The 21656-nt window shown below is 31.8% G+C and overlaps 1 protein-coding gene across 1 annotated transcript; it reads right to left on the reverse strand.

The window, feature by feature from the left end:
• Positions 1-1339: 1339 nt before the first annotated feature.
• Positions 1340-9813, reverse strand: LOC134249741 (uncharacterized). Its single transcript, XM_062732089.1, has 10 exons — positions 9795-9813; positions 5835-6194; positions 5308-5430; positions 5033-5146; positions 4663-4755; positions 4313-4518; positions 2466-2718; positions 2114-2236; positions 1630-1757; positions 1340-1394 (listed from the first exon to the last, which is right to left on the reverse strand). The coding sequence occupies exons 1-10, from the start codon at positions 9811-9813 to the stop codon at positions 1365-1367; spliced, it is 1449 nt and encodes a 482-aa protein (XP_062588073.1). The 3' UTR covers positions 1340-1364.
• Positions 9814-21656: the final 11843 nt, after the last annotated feature.

A 21656-nucleotide genomic window follows, 5' to 3' on the forward strand; every position in this document is an offset into this window, starting at 1 on the left:
TTATAGCTTCTTAAATATTTTAGATTACATGTATCAGGAGTATATATATTTTTGTATTATCTTCACTTATTTTTTTTTTTGTATTTCCGCGCATAGGAAAACCACACGTACTTGTGGACAGGACCCCTCCCCCCCCCCCCCCTCGATATTCAATACCAAGGCTTACTGGACAATTTTTTTAACAAATTATATTTATTACACTTATTAATGTGTACAATACGAAAACATCACGGGCGTAAAACCCCCAGAATAATCGTTTAACCAAAAAAAAACCCATTATACATTACCCCACCCCACTATACAAGAGAGGTGTTATTTAAGGAGAAAATATGGGATTATTACGAGATGCAGAGTCAATCCGATAGCATGGACTAAGACAAAATATATGTAGAGACAGTTAATTTTAATCAACATTTTAAGTTACAATAAATGCATGGTTTTAAACCTAGAAATAGCAGCGGGCGTACAACGTAAACAAACTGGAGTGCACGTGGCATATTTTCTCTCTTATAATGTATAGTGGGGTATTTTTTGTGTTGAGCGATTATTCTGGGTTTTTACGATTTTTTTTTGGCATTGAACACACGATGAATAAGTGTATAAGATATATGTTGTGAAAAAAGTCCAATAAGCCCTGGGGTTTAATATCGAGGGGGGGATGCCCTGTCCACAAGTACATTTGGTTTTCCTATGCGGGAAAATACATAAAAATTAAGTTTAGAAGACAATACAAATAAATATATATACTCATGATATAAGTAATTTTTTTAATATTTATGAAGCTATAATATAGATTGAAGTATATTTTTTTTGATCAAAAATCCAATAATTATTAAAATTTCCTTCTAATATATATAACACTCTTTCTTGCATTGTAATATAATTAAATGACCCATTTGTTATAATTATTTTAAACGATTTCTTCATAGTAAAAACATAATAAAGGGGAGTAATCAAATGTTGAACCCGCTTTTGATTGGCTAGTTTGGATCTTGAATTTCGAATCTCGAATTTCGAATCTCGAATCTCGTACTTTGAAACTCGCTTCTGAATTTGAATCTCGAAACTCGAATTTCGAATCTCGAATTTCGAATCTCGTATTTCGAAACTTGAATCTCGAATGAGCCTTCTGGGCTTTCGTACGAATGAGCCTTCTGGGCTTTCGTAATAAATAGCCTTTATTTTCATTCTTCAATTGATATTACATGTATATACTCGAGATAAATGATACCACAGAAATTGACACGACTGTAACACATTTTGAATAGTCTGAAGATAAATTCAAAAAGAGAATTGTTTATTGGTAGATGTCTTAATCACTATATATCCATCTCAACATCATCAACAAAGTCAGGTTTTACATTTTAAGCGTCTGCATCGTTATGCGGAAAAACCTAAAATGCAAAGTCACAAATTTACATGAACGTAAAAAAAAATGCTGAAAGAAAAATAAGTATTCACATCGTATTACGGTAACAAACATTTTCATTTTAGGTAAGTAAAAATGTAGCTCAAAAGACAATTTCATTCAAATAAATCATTAACTTGCACAAGATATTCCAATTAATTTTTTTGACCTCTTTTACCTCGTTTGATGAATATAAAATTAAAATTTTTGACCTCTTTTACCTCGTTTGATGACTTCTCTTTACATAAACAGTAAATGGATATCGACAGGAAAATAATCAATAAAAGTCCGCCTCCTCCCACTACCAGCCAGAGAACAGGGACCGTCACAGACCGATCGTACCACAATTCTACAACAGTAAAACAACGCTTACAATATCTTGATCACTCACGTAGATATATGCATTGCTTTCTTAAGGTTGTATCTTTAAACTCATTTCTGAATTCTTATATTTTCGTAAATGGAAACTTATAGCAAGTTGTTGCAATTAGTGTTTAGCTGTCAAAGGTTTGGGTCAAGAATTATTATTACTTTTTTGTAATATGTGCAAGTTATGTCATGTTATTGATTGTTTAATATAACTGAGCAGAAAAAATACTGCTCCCATAGAAACACTAATGTTTTCCAACATAAATGTCGCATTTTGATATTTTGGTAAACAAACCATGAATGTGTTTTTGAAATTCATAGTTCGTTTGAACTTGCCTTCCTTCTTTAAATCTCTAACTGAGGAATTCCCCACATTTATAGATGAATATGACGTCATCAAAGTTGTTGTGTATGATTTCGTCGTTGTTGGAGTGGTTCGTTGGCTCGGAGGAATTAGACCTAAATTATTTGGTTTTAATTTTTGTTTGATATCATGATGTAAATAATAAATTTAAAAACACTTTTTTCCTTTTCTCTAAATTATTCTTAAATATATTATATTTAAACCTATTCAACCAGTTGTTATTTGAAAGGAACCTGATATACTAACCCTTCTAAAAATACTTTTTGCTTACATGATAAAATACTAGTAATAGGTAATATTTCATGCCTGTATTTATGCTCTTACATATTTGTCCAGCTTTCCACACGGATATCCGGGCAATAACGGACTCAGCTGACTGTGTATGGTGTCCCCCGCCCCAGTCACTGCTGACGTAGACCAGGAAGTGACGTCCGTCTAACTTTGGGCGCCAAAGTCTGATTTTGTCTGAGGAGTACGAATACATCACTCCTCCGTATTGTGTATTTGGGTCAGCGTTTTGAACGGATCCCATTCCGGAAAATGCAAACCCTCTATTTTCTCCACTTGTGGGTGAAATCTAAAGATGATTTCGAAAAAAAACTTTGATGTAATATAAAACTTACATCCTTAAATTGTTATACAGTCACAGAAAAGACCTTCAGATTACATTATTTAATATAGAGCGCAACCTCTGATCTAAAACGTGCAACTACTAAATGATAGAACTATTTCTGGGGATTAAAAGACATGTTTTATTTTTTAGATCAGAGAGTGCGCTGATATTATTTTTCTTCATTGAAAGTACTCAATTATACCTGTTTACCTGAAAATTCAAGAACATTGCAATTTCATTTAGCCAGTTCTCCACGACCTGGACTCTTAGGAGAAATTTTTTAATAGAAAATATTTACATTCAGTGTAATTTTCCTTATGAAATCCATTAGAAATCCACGACGTTCATATTTCCATAACACATGGGAAACCTTGTCACCGCGCGTTAGAATACACAGTAGGAACTATTTGCATTTTCAATATTCTAGGAACACCAAAATGTAAAATGTTTTATTTCAATTTAATGAAAAACTATAACCCTGAAAAATTAACGTAAAAATTAACGTAATATGCGTTAAGAATGAATTTGTCCTTTTTTTCCTCGCTGTGTTTGTTTGCGTAATTTAAATTTGCAACGTCATTTAACGTCATTTGACGTCACAAACAGCTCTTACATCTATTAACCACGGCAATTTTAAAAATTCACATTTACGATTAACGAAATAAGCAATTATGAAGAAGGAAAATTAGAGAAAGTAAATATAAGAATTGAATTGATATTTTTGGATGTCTTCGGTCCTATTCTTTTATTTTTTTTTTTTATTTAGACAGGATAGCACAATTAGAACATATGACTAGTTTACATTGTGGTCCTGTATAAAACATATTAACAGGCAGATATAAAAAAAAAAAAAAAAAAAAAACGCGCTAACGCGCGGTATTCATTTTGTCGGCACGGCCAGGTGTGTTATAGGACCGAAGACATCCAAAAATATCAATTCAATGCTTAAATGAAAGCACAAAGTCTCTAGTTTATTTTGATACTTCAAATAAAAAAATCAAGTGTTAATCAATCAATTGGTATATCTACAGGGCCATTATATGCATAAAGTGAACCGACTTCTTTGTGGTACATATGAAATATGCTTATTTTTTACCACAACCATTAGGTACTAATTAATAACCAACAAATTTGATCATGACAATCAGTTATTCAAACTTCACCCAAAACATTTAATCATAAAATATTCATAGACGAATTAGAATTTGAAAATGTATTATTATAATTTATTTGAAACACATTATATATTGTTATAAACATTGCTTTCTGAGAAAATCATGATTGTTTATGAAGATAAGAAAGAAAACGTTTTCTATGGCCTGGATTTTCCAAACTTCACATCTACAGACACATATTACGAACAAATTTTCCCAATTTTCACGAAGAAGAGCAATAATGCTATTTTTCATTGTCTTTCAATGGACGCTTAATAAAAACAGCTTAGTTTCATTAAATATAGAATAGGCCTTCAAAATGTTTCCAAAAATTGTTCATTCTAACTTGATTTTTAACCTTTTTTTCAACTTGCACCGAAAACTGTGTGGCTTTACCAACTTACTGTAAAGTATAAAATGTCCTGGTCAACATTTAATTGGACAGGTAAGGGAACTTGAAGATTTGGAATTGATGTACTGCTATCGATTGTTATGATTTTACTCTTTATGTTCATCAGGTAGCTCCAGACATAAATTTTCACCTGACCGGAAATGATAGTGTCCTTATCGGTGGACAGTCCCCATCCGTCAGCGAGGTTAAACAAGTTCCCTACCATTAGAAAACATAAGATACATATAAAGTTAAAGATCTATAGAATGAAATATATGCAGAATGTACATATGAAAAGATCTTTATTAATTAAGATGAATTCCATGTATTGACCATTAGCAGAGTATCTTCCTCGAATGATACCTTTATCTGGTGCCCAAATCCTGACAGTCCTGGAGTTGTATGCGTATATTAAACCACTTTTTTCTTTCCCAGTCCTTGACGTAGACATCGACCCTTTTAGAATATCATCAAAATTAGTGAAAGGAAAAGTATTTCAAAAAAGAAAAATTATTCGTATGTAAGCGCTGTCTACTTCTCTGAACCAATTAAGTAGATAGAAATTTCAGCTGATTTCCATCTAACAAAAGAGAATACTTAAAATTGTGCTGCTTAATATGTATGATAAAGTATTCGTGGTCAAAAAGATTCAGAAGTGTCTGGTTTTTTGGTACCCTTTCATAAATATACTTCAATCAAATCTACAAATTTGTACATGTATAAGATATTTTACCCATGACGTCGGTTACCCAGTCTTGGTCGGTTGAACCGTGACGAAGCTGTACAATAACCATATCTGGCATGATTCCTAATCCATGACTGAACTCCAAGTAATTCTTGTTTTTCACTCAATGAATAAGAGTAGCATTTTTATTATTAAATTATATATTTATTTACTCATACTGCTCATACATATATTGCAAGAGAAATACACTGCCACATAAACATGTATTGCGCATCATTGTATTCTATATAAAATTCAAATTGATTGACAAAAACATAACCAACCATCTATATTTGTCCAATTGGATTCAAAAGCAGGTGTGGGAAAGTTACATCTACACCATACACGATATCTGACATCTGCAACTGTCTCGTTCACCTGGGTAACACCATTCCAAGACGATTCACCTTAAATGTAGGAATATGGACTAAATTCTCTCTATTATAAATCTCTAAGTTAACTATAAATTTAATTTTACTGACGATGTTCATTGATGTTTAAGAATTATCTGTATGTGAATAATTCATCTTTATCATAATCATTATTGTTTTTGCCTTTCATTTATTTAAGGTTTCTTTTTTAATTATAAATCCTGGAATGAAAGGAGATCTGAGCCTACTAAACATGTAAAATGACGCCATCTTCAAGTTTCTTTTGTGATATTGTCCGAAATAGTCATCAATTTATGAATAAACAGAAAAGTAAGAGATTTTTCTGATATAGACAAATCATATCTATCGTTCAACAAATGGCACATTTATTACATTACAACATGCATCAAGTTTGAAGAATTCAAACTCTGGAAACGTACCTGAGAAGACTGAAACACCCGATGCTTTCCCGTTTTCTCTTTTAGGGACCATAATCCTGATACTTGAATCAGCTTTATACTTATACACTACCCCTCCATAGGGACTGTCGGAATCATCCGTTCTCTGAGTTATACCACTCCCCGGAAAAATAAAGTCTGATCCAGTGTGAAGTCTGACTTGAACATCTACTTTCAACGGAAGCTCGTTACAACTCTCTTCCATTTCAGTAATAAAGCTGACGTCATTGTCTTGGATTGAACTCTGGGCCTTTACTGGAAACCAAGTTCCAGAAATGGCTTTGGGATTAGTTGTACAATTACCTGCTGTACTGGTAACTCTGCAGTCTCTTCTAGCATATACTACAATCAATATATTTTTTAAGAGATGGATAAACTATCGTTTTACTTTTTGTGTATTACAATTAATTTTCCAAAATTATGTTTTTTATTCAGAAAATCCTAATTTTGCGATACCACCAACGGTTAACTAGAGTTATCCGTGTTATGAATAATTTAAATATAGTGGCATTTTTATGCAAAATTTTATTAAAAGTCAAAAATGTTGACAAAGAAAGCAAAAATTGTACTGTTTGGGGAATACCGTACTTTAAAAAATTGCTTAAATAAGTGATGTTATTTGAAACGATAAATTTAAAAGACACAAGTAAAAAGCTAATACAATATAATTTAGTAAATGAAAAATGCAGATTTACTTCGAAAAGAGTTTAAATTCATGTAATTATAGGTTTGATTTCAATCATCCACAATAACTGATTCAGCGATAAAAGAATACAAAAAACCAGAAGTCTCTGTCAAGACTGAAGCTCTAATGGTTTGTACTTATAACAAAGGAAGAGAAAAGTAGCAGTTGGGACTTGAAACTTGACAACAGCTGCAATAAATAGAATAATGATTCTTCATTAAGTTTCTTTTTGTGGCAAGATTGCAATAAGACTACAATTGTAGGAGTAGCATTTAATAAAATTTTACAGAATTTACATATTATGACAACATTTTTCATCATATCAAAGAAACAAAAAAAAGACACTTATGTATCTCATTGTAATATACTTGTGTGCCACATTACATAATAGTCAAACTAGAACTGTATTTGGAGTAGCATTTTTAAAGAATTTCACAGAAATTTCTATTTTTAGTAACCACGGCAATCATCGAAATTAAAAACTGATAAAGAGAATTATGTATCTTAGTGTAGTCTACTTGTGTGCCAAGTTATATTGAAATCAGACCAAAACTGTAGGAGGAGTAGCATGTTTAAAGTCTTTCAAAGAAATTTCTGTTTTTAGTAACCACGGCAACACCGTGTATGGAAATCAAAACCGATATACAGAATTATGTATCTTAGTGTAGCCTACTTGTGTGCCAAGTTATATTGAAATCAGACCAAAACTGTAGGAGGAGTAGCATTTTGAAAATTTGTTTACAGACAGACGGACAGACAGACGGACGGACGCATTACTATCGCATAAGTTCTTCTGGTCTCTGACCGATAGAACTAAAAATAAAAAGTAAAAATTTTTATTTAGAAATAATATCACTTCCGTTTTCGTCCTTTTGAATACTTATTCAAAAGTGATGCCTCTTGATGTTTTAAAAGGGACCGTGAAATTATCTTGAACACAATTCAATCGTATTTATAACTCGGAGAAGGCAAACTATTAGTCTAAAGAAACATGCAAAGGATAACTTTTGGTATTAGGGAGACAAAACTGTATACATGTAGGAATGTTTAGAATTAGTTCGATATTCTTACGTAAGTTTGTCGATGGATTAGAGCGGACAAAAGATATGTACTCATTTTAAATTTCTGTAAGTTTTTACACGGACACCCGATCCAAGGCTGACGGCTTTACATGTCCTGTCTTCAAAGTACAAAATTATTGTCTTTAAAATCCAGTTGTCTACAGCGTTGGTTCCTTATTTAATCTTGGTGAATTAACTTGAAGTGAGCATGTGTTATAGAACAAAGATTCATTGTAAAACAGGGATAGGGCAAGGAAGGAGTTGAGCAATTAGATTTGGAAATGGACGCATGATCAATATTTCAGGTCATTTTAATTGCCAAGTTTACGTCTGAATTTAAGGATGCGGAGGGGGGGGGGGGGGACAAATCAACCATTAGATATATCCTATTTTTTAAAAAAATGATATTTATAAATCTTAGTTTTAGTTTTAAAATTTGATTATTTTTGTGAAACATATGGAGATAACGAACAGAATTGAAGATCATAAGTCCATGAAACAATACAAAATAGAAGCAGAGCAAACATGGACCACCAAACATTGGAGGTGGAATAAGGTGCCACTGCCGACCGGTCACACCCGCCGTGTGCTCCTTGTAATGATCGGGAAATAACGGAAAAATCCGTCGTCAATTCAATGTATCAATAATGGACAAACAATAAGTATGAAAAACGTCAGTCAGCATTTGACTCGATGATAGATTGTATTTGGTGACAAGGTCATTGTATCGACTTTAAACGAAACAGCTGAAATTGTTTCATCAACTTCCTTGTCAATAATTTACCTCCTTTAAGAAATTGTTCATACGTATAGCATGCTCTTGCGTATCAAATCAACTGAGATATATAAACTCTGTATGCAGATGATGATGCTATTTTTCTGCTTAAGTAAGGAAAGAAAATTTAAAATTATCACGTTGATCATAGAGCTTGGTTGTTAGATTACCATTAATGTCTTTTTAAAGTAAAATATCCAAACAAGAAACAGATGTGTGGTATCTGTTTGGAATTCTGTGGTATTTTTATCTCAAGCTCACCAGGATACATATCGTATCGACATGAGAATGGAAATTACCATTGTTAATTGACAAATGAATACGTCGTCTATTTATCAAAATGTCGTGTTGAAGGTCACAGCAAGTGTTTTCTTCCTTTCACGCATTATATGGAGCTCTTCTTTTAAGAGATCAATATTGTCTAAAATGGCCACAACCACCCAGCCCTCTTAAAGCCCATTCCTGGTATATTGTGATGTTTCTATATATGAGAGAAAAATTCACACAATCATTCAATTCAACAACTACATAACTATAGCGTTGACTTCTTATCAAATCACGATGATTATTTTCATTCATTTTATAAACATACCCCGTCGAACTTGAAATAAAGTGCAAGAAAGGGTCTGTTCATACTGGTATGCTCTAATAGAGAAAGACAAAAGACATCAACGGTTAGCTAACAGCAACATTTTTGGAATAAACATAAAGACTGGCATATTTTACTTATGTAGCAATATACAATGAATAACTGCAGTTAAAGTCGCCAAAATATTTGGATATACTTCCAACTTATACCCATAGCACCCCTTCGAGGGAGGAAATTCTCCAAAAACATATGTCAGTTTTGAATATTTTTAATATTCCCAACAGCCAGAATGAATTTTAATTAAAATCATATCTACATATATAATGTATATTGAATTCCAAAACTTCACTAAAATCCTTATAAACATGGATATTCAGCTGGTTCAAGTGTTCTACAAAGTTCTACAAAAAGTATGTTTCTTTATTCCTCAATGAAATATTAACATTAATGGAGGAGAAACTTCATAACTACTGTGCAACTGTATACTTGAGAGGTGGTGTAAATCAGATTGGATTCTATAGAATTCCACTGAACGTTCGGAAAATTTGAAATCATAAATTTTTTACCAAATAAACAGCATTAAAACTTCTCAATTTTATATACAACCATTGGCAACGATTAATATGATGCAGGCTTTTTGATATCATTGACAGCTGCTATTTTAATTGAAATCCTTAAATTTACTTACCTTGTTTTTAGTCATTTCCAAAAGTATTTTGTTAAATAAAACATTCTGATTGTATACACAAATACTCTGACGTTTATATTAAAAAGGTGTTTTAGTTTCTGATTGACAATATTTATGTGGTTTTTGGAGACCAGATCCTCCTACAATCTATTGGAATTGTCATGGGTACTGATTGTGCCCTGTTATTAACAGATCTATTTTGCATTCATATGAAGCAGAATTTGTCCGAAATCTTATACATGAAAAGAAGAAACACTTGCTGTGGTTATCAACTCGACATTTAGATATATCAACGACGGATTCTCAATTAACAATGGTTATTTCCATTCTAATGTCGATACGATATATCCCAGTGCGCTTGAAATAAAAAAGAAAACACAGAGTTTGACACATCTCTTTCATATTTAGATATTTTACTTGAAAAAGATGTTAATTGTTATCTATCAACAAAACTTGATGACAAACGACATCCCTTACTAATGCAGCAATATTCCTTCATCACCTGCATACGGGGTTTACATCTCTCGGTTAATTCGATACGCAAAAGCATGATCTACAAATGAACAATTTCTAAACCGAGGTAAGTTATTGACAAGAATATGCTGAAACAAGAATAGCAGCGATCTCGTTTAAAGTACTCCGTAATCATTTCGTAAGTTCTAAGGTTGATACAATGAACTGGTCAGCAAATACAATTATTATTACATGTAAGTCAAATGATGATTGACGTTTTTCATACTAATTGTTCGGCAATTATATACACATTAAATTTTTAAAGATTTTTTCCGTTATTTCCCAATCATGACAATGATCACAAGGCCGGATGTGACCAGTGACTCCTGATGCTGACTCCTCCATGGCACCTGATCCCACCTATAATGTTTTGGAGGTCCGTGTTTGCTTAATACAATTTAGTATTGTTTAGTGGACTTTTGAATTATGATGGTGTAATAAAAATCCATTTTTGTTATAAAGTGTGCTGAATCATTTAAAACATTATTAACGCATACTTCATTATGTATTATACAGGAAAATAAGTATACATTTATTGCAGTACCGTGTCTGAGATACTTAAAAGAGTAAGAATTCAAGGCAAATATATGATAATTACTGTAAAGCAACTTTTATTCGCGACGACTTTATTTCGCGATATACCAGGGGTAAAATAGTTGGCGACGATTAATTTTTGCGATCAAGCTTTTTTGGATCTGTTGTAAACAGACACGGAGACTTTAAGTACCTGTTCGCGGCGAGAAATAGTCGCGATGACGAGGATGTCGCGAACTTCGTGAAAATTTCTTGCACGCGAATAAAAGTTGGTTTACAGAAGTTTATGAGGTCTTAAAAAGTTCTTTTCCTCCCTAGAAAGTAAATATTTGTTGTATTTTCGATTTCAACATACAACCTCTTTAAATTAAGAAAAATATTCACTTGATGCTTCTCTAATAATATATGATTGCTTATTCCATGTACTTTGAAAATATTTTTTAAAATTGAAAAAAATTTCAAATGAAATAAATGAATATCTAAATTCCTGGCTCTTTTAAAATTTTCACAAATGTAAAAATTCACAATTATTTTTTTTAATAATGGACAAAAGATATATTCTTATTTCAGTTGATTTTACAGAAAAAACGTACAGTTAATTCATTCATTTATTTTAATTTTCAATGAATTGTTTTGCACATGACCATCCAGTTTCTATTGTAATGCAATTGTGTTGTAAAACACGTTTTGATTGGCTAATAAATTAGAAGATAGTTATTCCCTAAGTAGTGTTTTTGATTGTGAAAATCATTGTTAATTTAAGGAACCAAAAATCTCGCTTATAAATTAATTACTATACACTTAGTTTTCATGCATACTTTAATTAAATTTATGTAAATTTTAAATTCTTTTTCAGATATTATTCATTTTTACTTCTTTTCTTATAAAAATAATAATTTTTAACTAACAGTGAAACAAAATTTCATAAACCATACCTCTCAAGCAACTGATTGTCAACACCAAAAAGTAAATCACATGTCTGACTTTGTTCATCATAACATTTAACGCTTGGGGTGCAAAAAAAAAAACTGCAGTCTTGAACGTCCTGACAAAAAGTAAAGATTTTTGGTGCAGTCTTTTAAAGTAAGGTAAAAAAAACGATTGCGCACAATATGAAAAGTAAATCTTCAATTCAGTTCCATATAAGCTGAAGAGATTAGCATTGGGCAGCACTATCAGATTCAAATCGACACATTCCATATATATGGCAGTGTAGCTAGTCTTTTTAGATGTTATGTTTTTATAAATCCCTATACATGATTACAAGTGCTAGTTCTAGATAGAAAAAGTTCCCCTGCAGGGGCCGCACGAACAATAGAGTTTTTCTTGTAGTTTTAAGAAAATTACTAGGACAAGGCGCAGTTTATACAAATATGCAGGAGAAACAATGATATTCATCACATTAAATATTTAAATATAAATAAGAACTTTTTTTTTATACTTCGGTATTGTTTACACCAATAATGTAGAAGTTTGATCTATCAAAATCTAAATCTATCAGTTTGATAATAAATAGATGCACATCATCAAATAGCATTCTTACATTTTCTTTCTCCTTTAAAAATGTCTTGATGTTGACAGGTATATCAACTGATTGAAATTTTGTAAAAGTCCTTTCCATATTTAGAAAACAATTCATAAACTTCCAAAGTTTGTTCCTACATTGGTTGTTTGTAATGCACATATATCAACTACATTTCAGAAGAACTCGATTTCGATCTCCATTAGGTTATTCAACTTACTAGTATACCCCGAGCTCCCTTTCCCTTTCACAAGATATTTTTTCCGTTTTGAAATACCTGAACATTCCAGTTGATAGTGTGTGGTTAATTTACTGTACCTATTCTTGATCCCAGAACGTCATAAATTACCTACAAAATTAAAATATATTGAAGGGTCCAAAAATGAAATATATCGAGATAACGAACAGTATAAAAAAATCAAAAGTCCATTAAACAACACAAAATAGGATCAGAGCAAACATGGACCTCTAAAACATCAGATCCGGGAGAAGGTAAATGGTAATCCAAGTTTTTAGCTTTACTTCTCAACAAAACGCGTACGTCACCTGCTGTATACTCCTGATATATTGTGCGTGCAAGTTTTATATGTTCAAGAATAAAATATAAAATATGAATTCTAATTTTTTAGATTTGAAAAGTCAATTTTTTTTTCAAACAACTATAGCTTTATGATATATCACTTTTCTATGCTTTCTCTGATCATTTCTTAAGATAAGTTAGAAAGCAAGCGTTTAAAATGTTTTAAATATAAAAAAATGGACCTATAAATTTTCATATAAGGTTATAAATTATCTTCAGATATACTTATCTAAATATAATTATGATTGTAGGTATGAGTATTCTGAAGCTGATAAATGTATTGAAAAGATGCTTGGAATCAGCTGGGCAATAAATTTGCCCCTTTATAACCGAACACTTTTTTTGTTCAGATAAGCAGAATTCATTTTTTTAAACTTTTACAGGAGAAGGAGACACTCTTGCTTGGCTTTAACCCGATATTCATATAAATTTATGACATTAAATCAAATGAAAATAGTTATTCACATATATATGTCGTCTCAATATATCTGAGTTTACTCCAAAATGAAGACACATTATAGAATTTGTCACATCTGTTTCAAATTAATCTTCGATACTTCATCAAGAATAGAGGAAATGCTTTAAATAAAATCGAGATAAAATATTTTCTATTCAAAAAACCCAGAATATTAACTTTTGATGGGGCTACTATTTTTACTTTCAAAATCAGTGTGTTTGAAAAATACAAATATGCTTATGCATTCCACTCACACGTAAAAAAGATCAAATATCTTTTAAAATGTTCGAGATTTTTAAAAATTAAATGTTCCTCGTCTTTCAAGTGATCTGGCCTTTTATAAGGTTCTTCATTAATTTTATTTCGTTTTTGTGCATGCATCGATTATTGGTGATAAATATGAGAAATGTTAGTACATGGTAAGACCTCCTGACATATGAGGAATCCCTTGCTGTCAAACCGAGACTACAGGGGATTTCTGGTCACTGTAAACAACCCATCTCCCTTGCTCTGATATTTGCGTGAACATCAAAAGTCATGTGAAGGGCTTTATGTGTTTTCATTATCTCTCAAATTATAGATAACATTTTGAATCCAAGAGTAATTCCTTTCTTATTTAAAATTAAAAAACGCCATACCTGATAAGAACAAACGATTAATATTTTTAAAAATCCAACTTAAAAAAGTATTAGACAGCTTAAAAAATAAGTGGTTATGAATAAGATGTTCAATGAAAGACTGATTTCTTCAATCAAAGGTATGTTAGTTTTTTGGTCAAATGCAAGATATTTTTTTACAAGATTGTATCAACATGAATATGCCAGAATTCAATATAACTATGCACAATGCTTATGAGGCAAGTAAAACACCCATACGAAGGACGACAAAATACATTCTTTAATATGGTACATTTTATATCATTCGTTATAATATATACTACGAACGTCGAGTTTTTTTGCCTAATGTAATCTGATTTGCTTCGAAAGGATGTTTAAGTTATTAACTAAAACATTATCTAACTAGAGCAAAGCTCGTTGCAAAGCAACGAGAAGGTCTTCTGTCCTATTTTGATCGGAAGTGACTTCAGCAAAAAGAAAGCAATGAGCTTAGTCGTCTCCAGTCACTTTATAATTTCAATTTTGCATCAAAACCTTAAATAATAAGCTATTTTTGGCTACTTCCGGTTTGACCGGAAGTGATGTCGATGGACAGAAAATTAAGTTTTGTGCTTCTTGTGATATATGTTACCCAAAAACTTGTTAAGAACAGCAAAAATATGCATTTTCTGACTACTTCCGGTTTGACCGGAAGTGACGTCGCTGGACGCAATTTGACGACTTCATTAGATTAAGCTTGGCATTTTGAACAACATTGCTTCTTGGATATATTACAAATTCTCAATACTTTTTGAGATATCTGGAAAAAATTTTTGGCCCCTCTAGATCCCTTAATTTAGGGGTCAGCCCTTTTTTCGAGATATTATTCAAAAGATCGTGTAATTCTGCACAAATTTTGTTCCATATGTTTTAACAAAATATTTTTAATTTAGAAGATAAAAAGCAAAATATGTGTAAATTTTCGCTCTTTTAGGCGTTCTAATTTTTGACCCCTATATAGCACCATTTTGAATAGAGAAATCGAAAAACAAAAACCACTATGCACAACTTCAATCCTTATATTATCTAAAATCAGTAGAATTTTTGCTCCAGCTTTAGTCGTCTCTGAGCCTTTGTCTGGAAACGAAAGCCTATAAATTTTCGTTTAAAGGGAAATAACTCAAAACCGGAAGTGACTTTTGGAAATTTTAGATAACATTCTGATAGAGTTTAGTAACGTCTATCAATTCTGAAAATTTGAGCAAAATCCATCGAGAAATGAGTGAATTATGAGGCCTCAAAGTTGGCGTCTAGGAAAAGGAAAAAAAAAAGAATAATAAGAATAATCTTAATCATCAGAATCAGTAGAAGGTCTTCCGTTGGAAACGGAAGACCTTAATTACACCTATTGACTGCATCATTGATTTTAATGACAATCTGCAAACGAGGGAAACTTTTTGCTCTGTGGTTTTCCGAAAGTTATGATATTGACTCTGCATCACCTGCATACGGAGTTTATATCTCTGTGTTGATTCAATGCTCTACGTATGTACAATTTCTAAAACGAGATAAATTAATGACAAACAAACTGATGAAGAAGAATATCAGCAGTCTCTATTAAAGACATCATTTCGAAAGTTGTACGGTTGATATAACGATCTTGTCAGCAAATTTCAATTATTATTAAATCAAATGCTAACTGGTGTTTTTTATTCTTATTGTTTAAGCCATTAAATACAGACTAAATCATCACAGGATTTTCCCCGTTATTTCCCGATCATGACAAGAAGCACACGGCTGCTGTGATCGGTCGGCAAGGGATGCTCACTCTCCCATGGCACCTGAAAATCCATGCATCTCAAGTAAACGCACAACCGCCAACTACAATGTACATGTACTTATGAATTGAAAATAAATTTAATATAATAGGAAAATACTTATACATGTATTTTTATCAAACATAAAAATACGATTAAATTTTTTCCCTTCCTTCATTTTGATATCCTAAAATTACCTTCCTTGAAAGATGACGTTGAAAATGCTTTATTTCGTTCTCCTATATATACATTTTTTTCAAAAATAAAATCCTTAAATCTTCTGTAGGATAAACAAACTTAAGATACATGTAAATTAAACACAAAGCGTTTATTTAACAGTTTATATCGGTAAAACTGTTAGGATTAAGGACACTTTATTATGTTTGTCAAAATATTAAAGGATTCATACAAAAAATTGAATAAAGGTGTGTTATGTAATAACTATCACTAATGTTATTTAGAGCCACCTGATTGGTGCGCCTGTACTCATGACGAGGTAACTGCGTATTTCCATGATAAAATAGACAGTTTGTGGATCTGTCAGAATTCAGATAAGATTTAAATATTCAACCTGCCTTTTTCTGTACAATTGCTTAACCTTGACAGCTAAGGAGCATGTAATTTTTTTAAAAATGTAAAGGTTTGGTAAAGTTATACTTTCATCCTTTTGATAATAAGGAAAGATTTGGATGGCCATTAGAGTATAGCGGTAATGCTGACTATTGTCTCTGACACATCATGCTACTACTGAATATATAAAAAAAACTTTTTTCAAATATCAAGAATTCCATCCCGAATCTGATTTTTAAAAGCGAAGAATATAAAAGGGGTATTGTACTTTTTTATATTATATATACATTTGTTGCATGTCTCCCAACTAATTTCCTATTTAACAGCATGATCTGAGCATGATCAGCTTTTAAATCGAGGCGGGATACTCACTCATAAGTTGATAATAAAGGGATTTTTACAACTTCGTAAAGTCGGCATTTTCTAAATCATATGGTAGTTTTACTGATCTTATTAGCAAATACAAGCAGATTCAAAGAATTGTTTCCCTCCGCTTTTGGTGTCTTTGTGGGTAAGATGTAATTTTTTTATGACATTATGTCTGAAATATAAAGCCCTATCATACCGGTTTGTCATTTAGAAATTTGAAAATCAATTCTAAAGGTCAAGGTCAATAGGTCACAAATCATAGCATGCTTGGAAATATTTTGTCACGGGAATGCTTATGTCAAATATGAAAGCCTTATCTCTTCTCAATATAAGGAACAATATGTGTTTCTGAAACACTGAGGACCAATGACAAGATTAAAGTTTTCTTAAATGCAAATTAAATATATTATTACCCAAAGATTTTTTTATTAAAAGTAGGTCAAACTCCAATGTCAAGGTCATTCTTGAAATCCAATGAAAGGTCCGTCACAAGGATTTAATATGTGAAACATGAAAGCCTTAGCCCTAACCCTTTAAATGTTAGGGTCAATGTTTGTTTTTTAAAAGTAAGTTCAATTCCAAGGTCAAGGTCAAAGGGTCGAAGTTCCATGTATCCAATGAAGGGTCTTCTCACAAGAATTACATATGTGAAGTATGAAAGCCCTATTCCTTACCTTTCAAATGTAATGGCCAAGGATAAAGTTTTTTTTCACAAATACAGAAATCTCCAAAGTTAATAAGTGAAGGTTGTTGGTATTTAATGAAAAGCCTTGCAACAGAATAAGTGATTTTTTTTAAAGTATATGCAGAATTCTTTTGTATTTATAATGAATAGTGATTCAGTGGCGAATTTGATCGCGAAAATACCGCGAATTTTTAGTGCTTCGCGTTAACTCTGCGACACAGTAAAATTTCAAACGATGGAGAACCCTGCCACAAGAAATATATATGTGAAATATGAAAGTCCTAGTTTTTACCATTCAAAAGTTATGGCGAAAGTAAAAGTTCGGAATTTTTGTGTAAAAGTGGGTCAACAAGGTAAGGTCAACTTTGGTGGTACCCAAGAAAGGTCTTGTCACAAGAAATACACATGAGAAATATGAAATTCATAGCTCCACTTAATCAAAAGTTATGGGCAAGGTTAAAGTTTTTTTGACGGACGGACAGACTGACGGACAGACGGAGAGACAGACAGACGAATAATGTCCGCTCGAAACCGGGGGACAACAACCTAACATTGATTCGAATTTCATACCAATTGTAAGACCTTTGTTTTTGTACTTAATGTAACTACGCAGTGTTCCGTCTACTTGATAAATACTAGTATATAGTTCTCAATGGTGGAGGGAGGGGATGGTCGATCATTCGACAAGGGGATACTTACTCAACCTAGGTATCTGATACTACCTTTGAAATTTTGAATTTCCAGAGATCCATATCATATAGAAATTAATCGAAAATATAAGGAAATAAAGAAACAAATTAACTGGTTAATGTTTTAAAGAATGATAAATTACTAAATTTTAGTCAAAAAGAAATATTTTGCGAAGATGAGTCGAAGAAAGATATGGAAGATAAAATAATGTGTAAAGTAAGTGCTTCATGAACAAGGGAGGGCAGTGTCAGTGATAGCCAGAAGACTTAGAGATACAATGATTGTAGTCTTTATACATGTACTTTTTATTTTCATTAGATTTATTTACATTAGTTTATACTTTAAAGTATAAAGTACTAACACAGTAAAACTTCTGTGATTTTTTTTACATAACGAAAACGAAAAAATGCATATAACAATTGCCTAACAACTCTGTCTTCAAAACGTTAATTAACATTCGACCCAAGACAGAATGAAGTTCTGCACTAGGTCATTTTAACGACGATATAATTTCCAGGATGTGTAATGTACTCGAAATAATTGACATCCTTCTAACTTCAACTTGTTTGTCAGTAGTATGCCGTGTTATTAATGAAACACAACCTTCCAATCAACCATATATAGATGACAATGGTTTATTTCTCCAAAAAATAAGGAAGGTAATGATCGAAAAGTAATCAAGTTCATCAAAAAGTTAATTCATGCGTTTGCTGTCATCCAAGTAAGAAACAGAAGTATCAGTCACTTGCGTGCATTTTTAACCTTGTGGAATTCTCGTACACAACCATTGTATGTTTCAAAAAACGCAGTAAATATATATCTTAAAGTCAAATTGTAGGCCACATCAAGCAACTACTTTCACGCAGAAGTATCTGAATAGGTTTAAGGTGATATATCCCTCTGCTCCAAATTTCACCTTCTTTATTCCAAACAGTGATTTTCATCAATAACAATAACATAAGATTCAAATGTAAAGTAGTTTGAAGTATCAAGTGTAGCTTACTTTTTCAGAAATGAATATTATGTCTAATCATGATGTGAAGAAAATTTGATATGACAAGAAGAAATATCAATACTTTTTTATCTCACAATAAAATTAAAAGTATGAGGTATATATGAAAATACTGTTTAATGTCATACCTATCTAATTCTGATTAGAAAACATAATGAAACGTTGCTTATTAAATCAGAATGTCAAATTATTTTCTTTGCTTGTAAAATAATATGCATTCATCAACGAGAGTTATCTTTTCATTGTCGCCTTTGAAAATATTTTAGTGAAACAAAATATCAATTGTTTATAACAATTTTTCATCTGCCATTTCTGAAACAATTAAAATCCTTATACATTAATAGATAGAAATATTTTAATTTTCATAGTTTAAAGGAACTAAGTATAAATGCTCAAGATAAATTATTGCCTGACGTCACGGCGTCAGGCAGTATAAGGATTGATATTTCCAAGATCCGAAAATGTGCGACCATATCTAAAGAGCTAGATTTTGTGCAAGCAGATTTACATTGGAATTCTTTACCTGCATTTTAAAAGAAACAGTTTTCAGAAAAAAGAAAGATATTACTGATGCGAAATACTGCAGTGTTTACTTCCTTTAATCTTTTTGTATGGAACAGATTATTCCATATGATTTGCCGTTTCAACATGTCCGTGTATCCTTTTTTCTGCATTTCTATACTACTGGATCAGTCCATTTATATTGTACGAAAGGGGTGAATCGCTCTTTTCGCGCCAAATGTCACTAGTAAGTTATCTTCGCGCCTTTTCCTTGGATTGTTCTATTGTATGAATGGCTGACACGTGCTAACTTCCATGGAATTAAATAAAGTTTGTCCTTTTAACTTCCTTCTAATGCTTCAGAAATTCTATCTACAAGTTTTATACCATTCTTTAAAACAACATATCGTATACATCAGTATACATGGTATATGGACACTAAAGAAATGATGTTTTTAATTTGTTTACCGATCCCGCGGTTGGTTTATTCCATAAATGGACGAGTCCAATAATGATAAACAACGCAGTTTAAGCCATCGTCTCCAAATGCATGATCTATTATATGTCTTTGTTCAGATGCACACGATTAATAAAAAAGTAGTGACTAATCTTGGATATTTCTTTCTACAAAGCCTAACTATTGAATTTACTTATTTTATTCTCAATATATCATGTATTATATGATAGTGTCATCCCCCTCCCCTTTTAAGAAAAAAAATAATGAACACACATTACTACTGTTTACTTCAGAGGAGAAAATACACTCCAACAAAATGTGTTTTTAATTATATCCATCTTTTAAAATGTTCACAATGCGTGATTTGATAACAGATTTTATAATAGGTGTTAAAATGTAGCTTGAAATCAATTTAGATCCAAGGGCAGATCACTCCACTTGCAGACCCCCCCCCTTCAACTACAAAGTTCTTTAGTATGCAGTGTAGAGATGATTCTTCTACAAGTTCAGTAAAATCAAGATTTCAATTACATAAGGTTCTCAAAATATAAAGTTAGGATATTTTTTAAACCCACAAACGTATTATTGCTCAAAAGGGTTATCACTCTTCATGCAGATAAATTGATTGATTTAGTCAGGCAAGCTTTTTAAAAAGCTGTTACTTGTAATCATTTAATTTTATTTGTAACACGTCATTTGATTGGATAAAAGATTTTATCCATTTTGTATAACATAACTTGCCTACGTCACAATGAGTTACGTCAAAAACATATTACTCCGCTTGACGTTACTTTTAAAATTTAATCAATGTGAAGCCTTATTCTGGGGGAAAAAATATCTCATTGTCTGCACTGAAATTAAATTATAAGGAATTAAGCTTATTTCAACTTATGTTATCCGATATAACAAAACTTGGGGCAGTTTACGCTTTTTTATAAACCGCTTCGCTTTATTCCTTATATAGATAATTAATGAAAACATTAGCAAAAGAAACTATAAATCAACATTTGTACCATAGATAAGATTTGAGTTGACTATAAACTGGTCCTCATAAAAGAACTCTGTACATTCTGAAAAGACAATCGATTGAGTTTCATGGAAAATATCTCTCTTATCAGAGGGATATTACACCTTATGAAATAGTAATATAAGAAAACAGAGATATATATCATGGGACATTTAACATATTAAAAGACCTAGAGGGCCTGGTCTTCGAGGACTAAATGGATAATGTCAATGAAGACCTCCAGAATATTTTTAATTATAACTCCAGAATAGTTAATTTAGAAATCAAAATTTCTTTATTTAAAGTAATTTTGAAGATCGGTGAAGGGAACTTCAATCCTTCAATGTTAACTTACATTTCTTTATTCTGCTCGTTTTGAAGAACTGGGCATTTTTCTGTCAACAACATTCTGAATAATAAATTGACTGTATTTTGTTTAACGTCCCATTCGAGAATTTTTCACTCATAGAGAGAAGTCACCGTATGCCGGTGAAGGGCTACAAATGTAGACCTATACTCGGCACTTAAGGCAATTGAGCAGGAGTGTTCTTTATCGTGCCAACGACTACTGAGACACGGGGTCTACGTTTATTTGGTTATATCCGAAAGACCCATGACTTTCGCTTCTTATGCCGAGCACTTTGCGAAGGAATAGTCACTACCTATGTTTACGTCTTAGGTTTTACGCGGCGCCGCA

Source organism: Saccostrea cucullata, unplaced genomic scaffold (assembly GCF_032062105.1).
Source record: "Saccostrea cucullata isolate Sc308-1 unplaced genomic scaffold, CSIRO_AGI_Scuc_v1 ctg305, whole genome shotgun sequence".
Taxonomy (NCBI): Eukaryota; Metazoa; Mollusca; class Bivalvia; order Ostreida; family Ostreidae; genus Saccostrea; species Saccostrea cuccullata.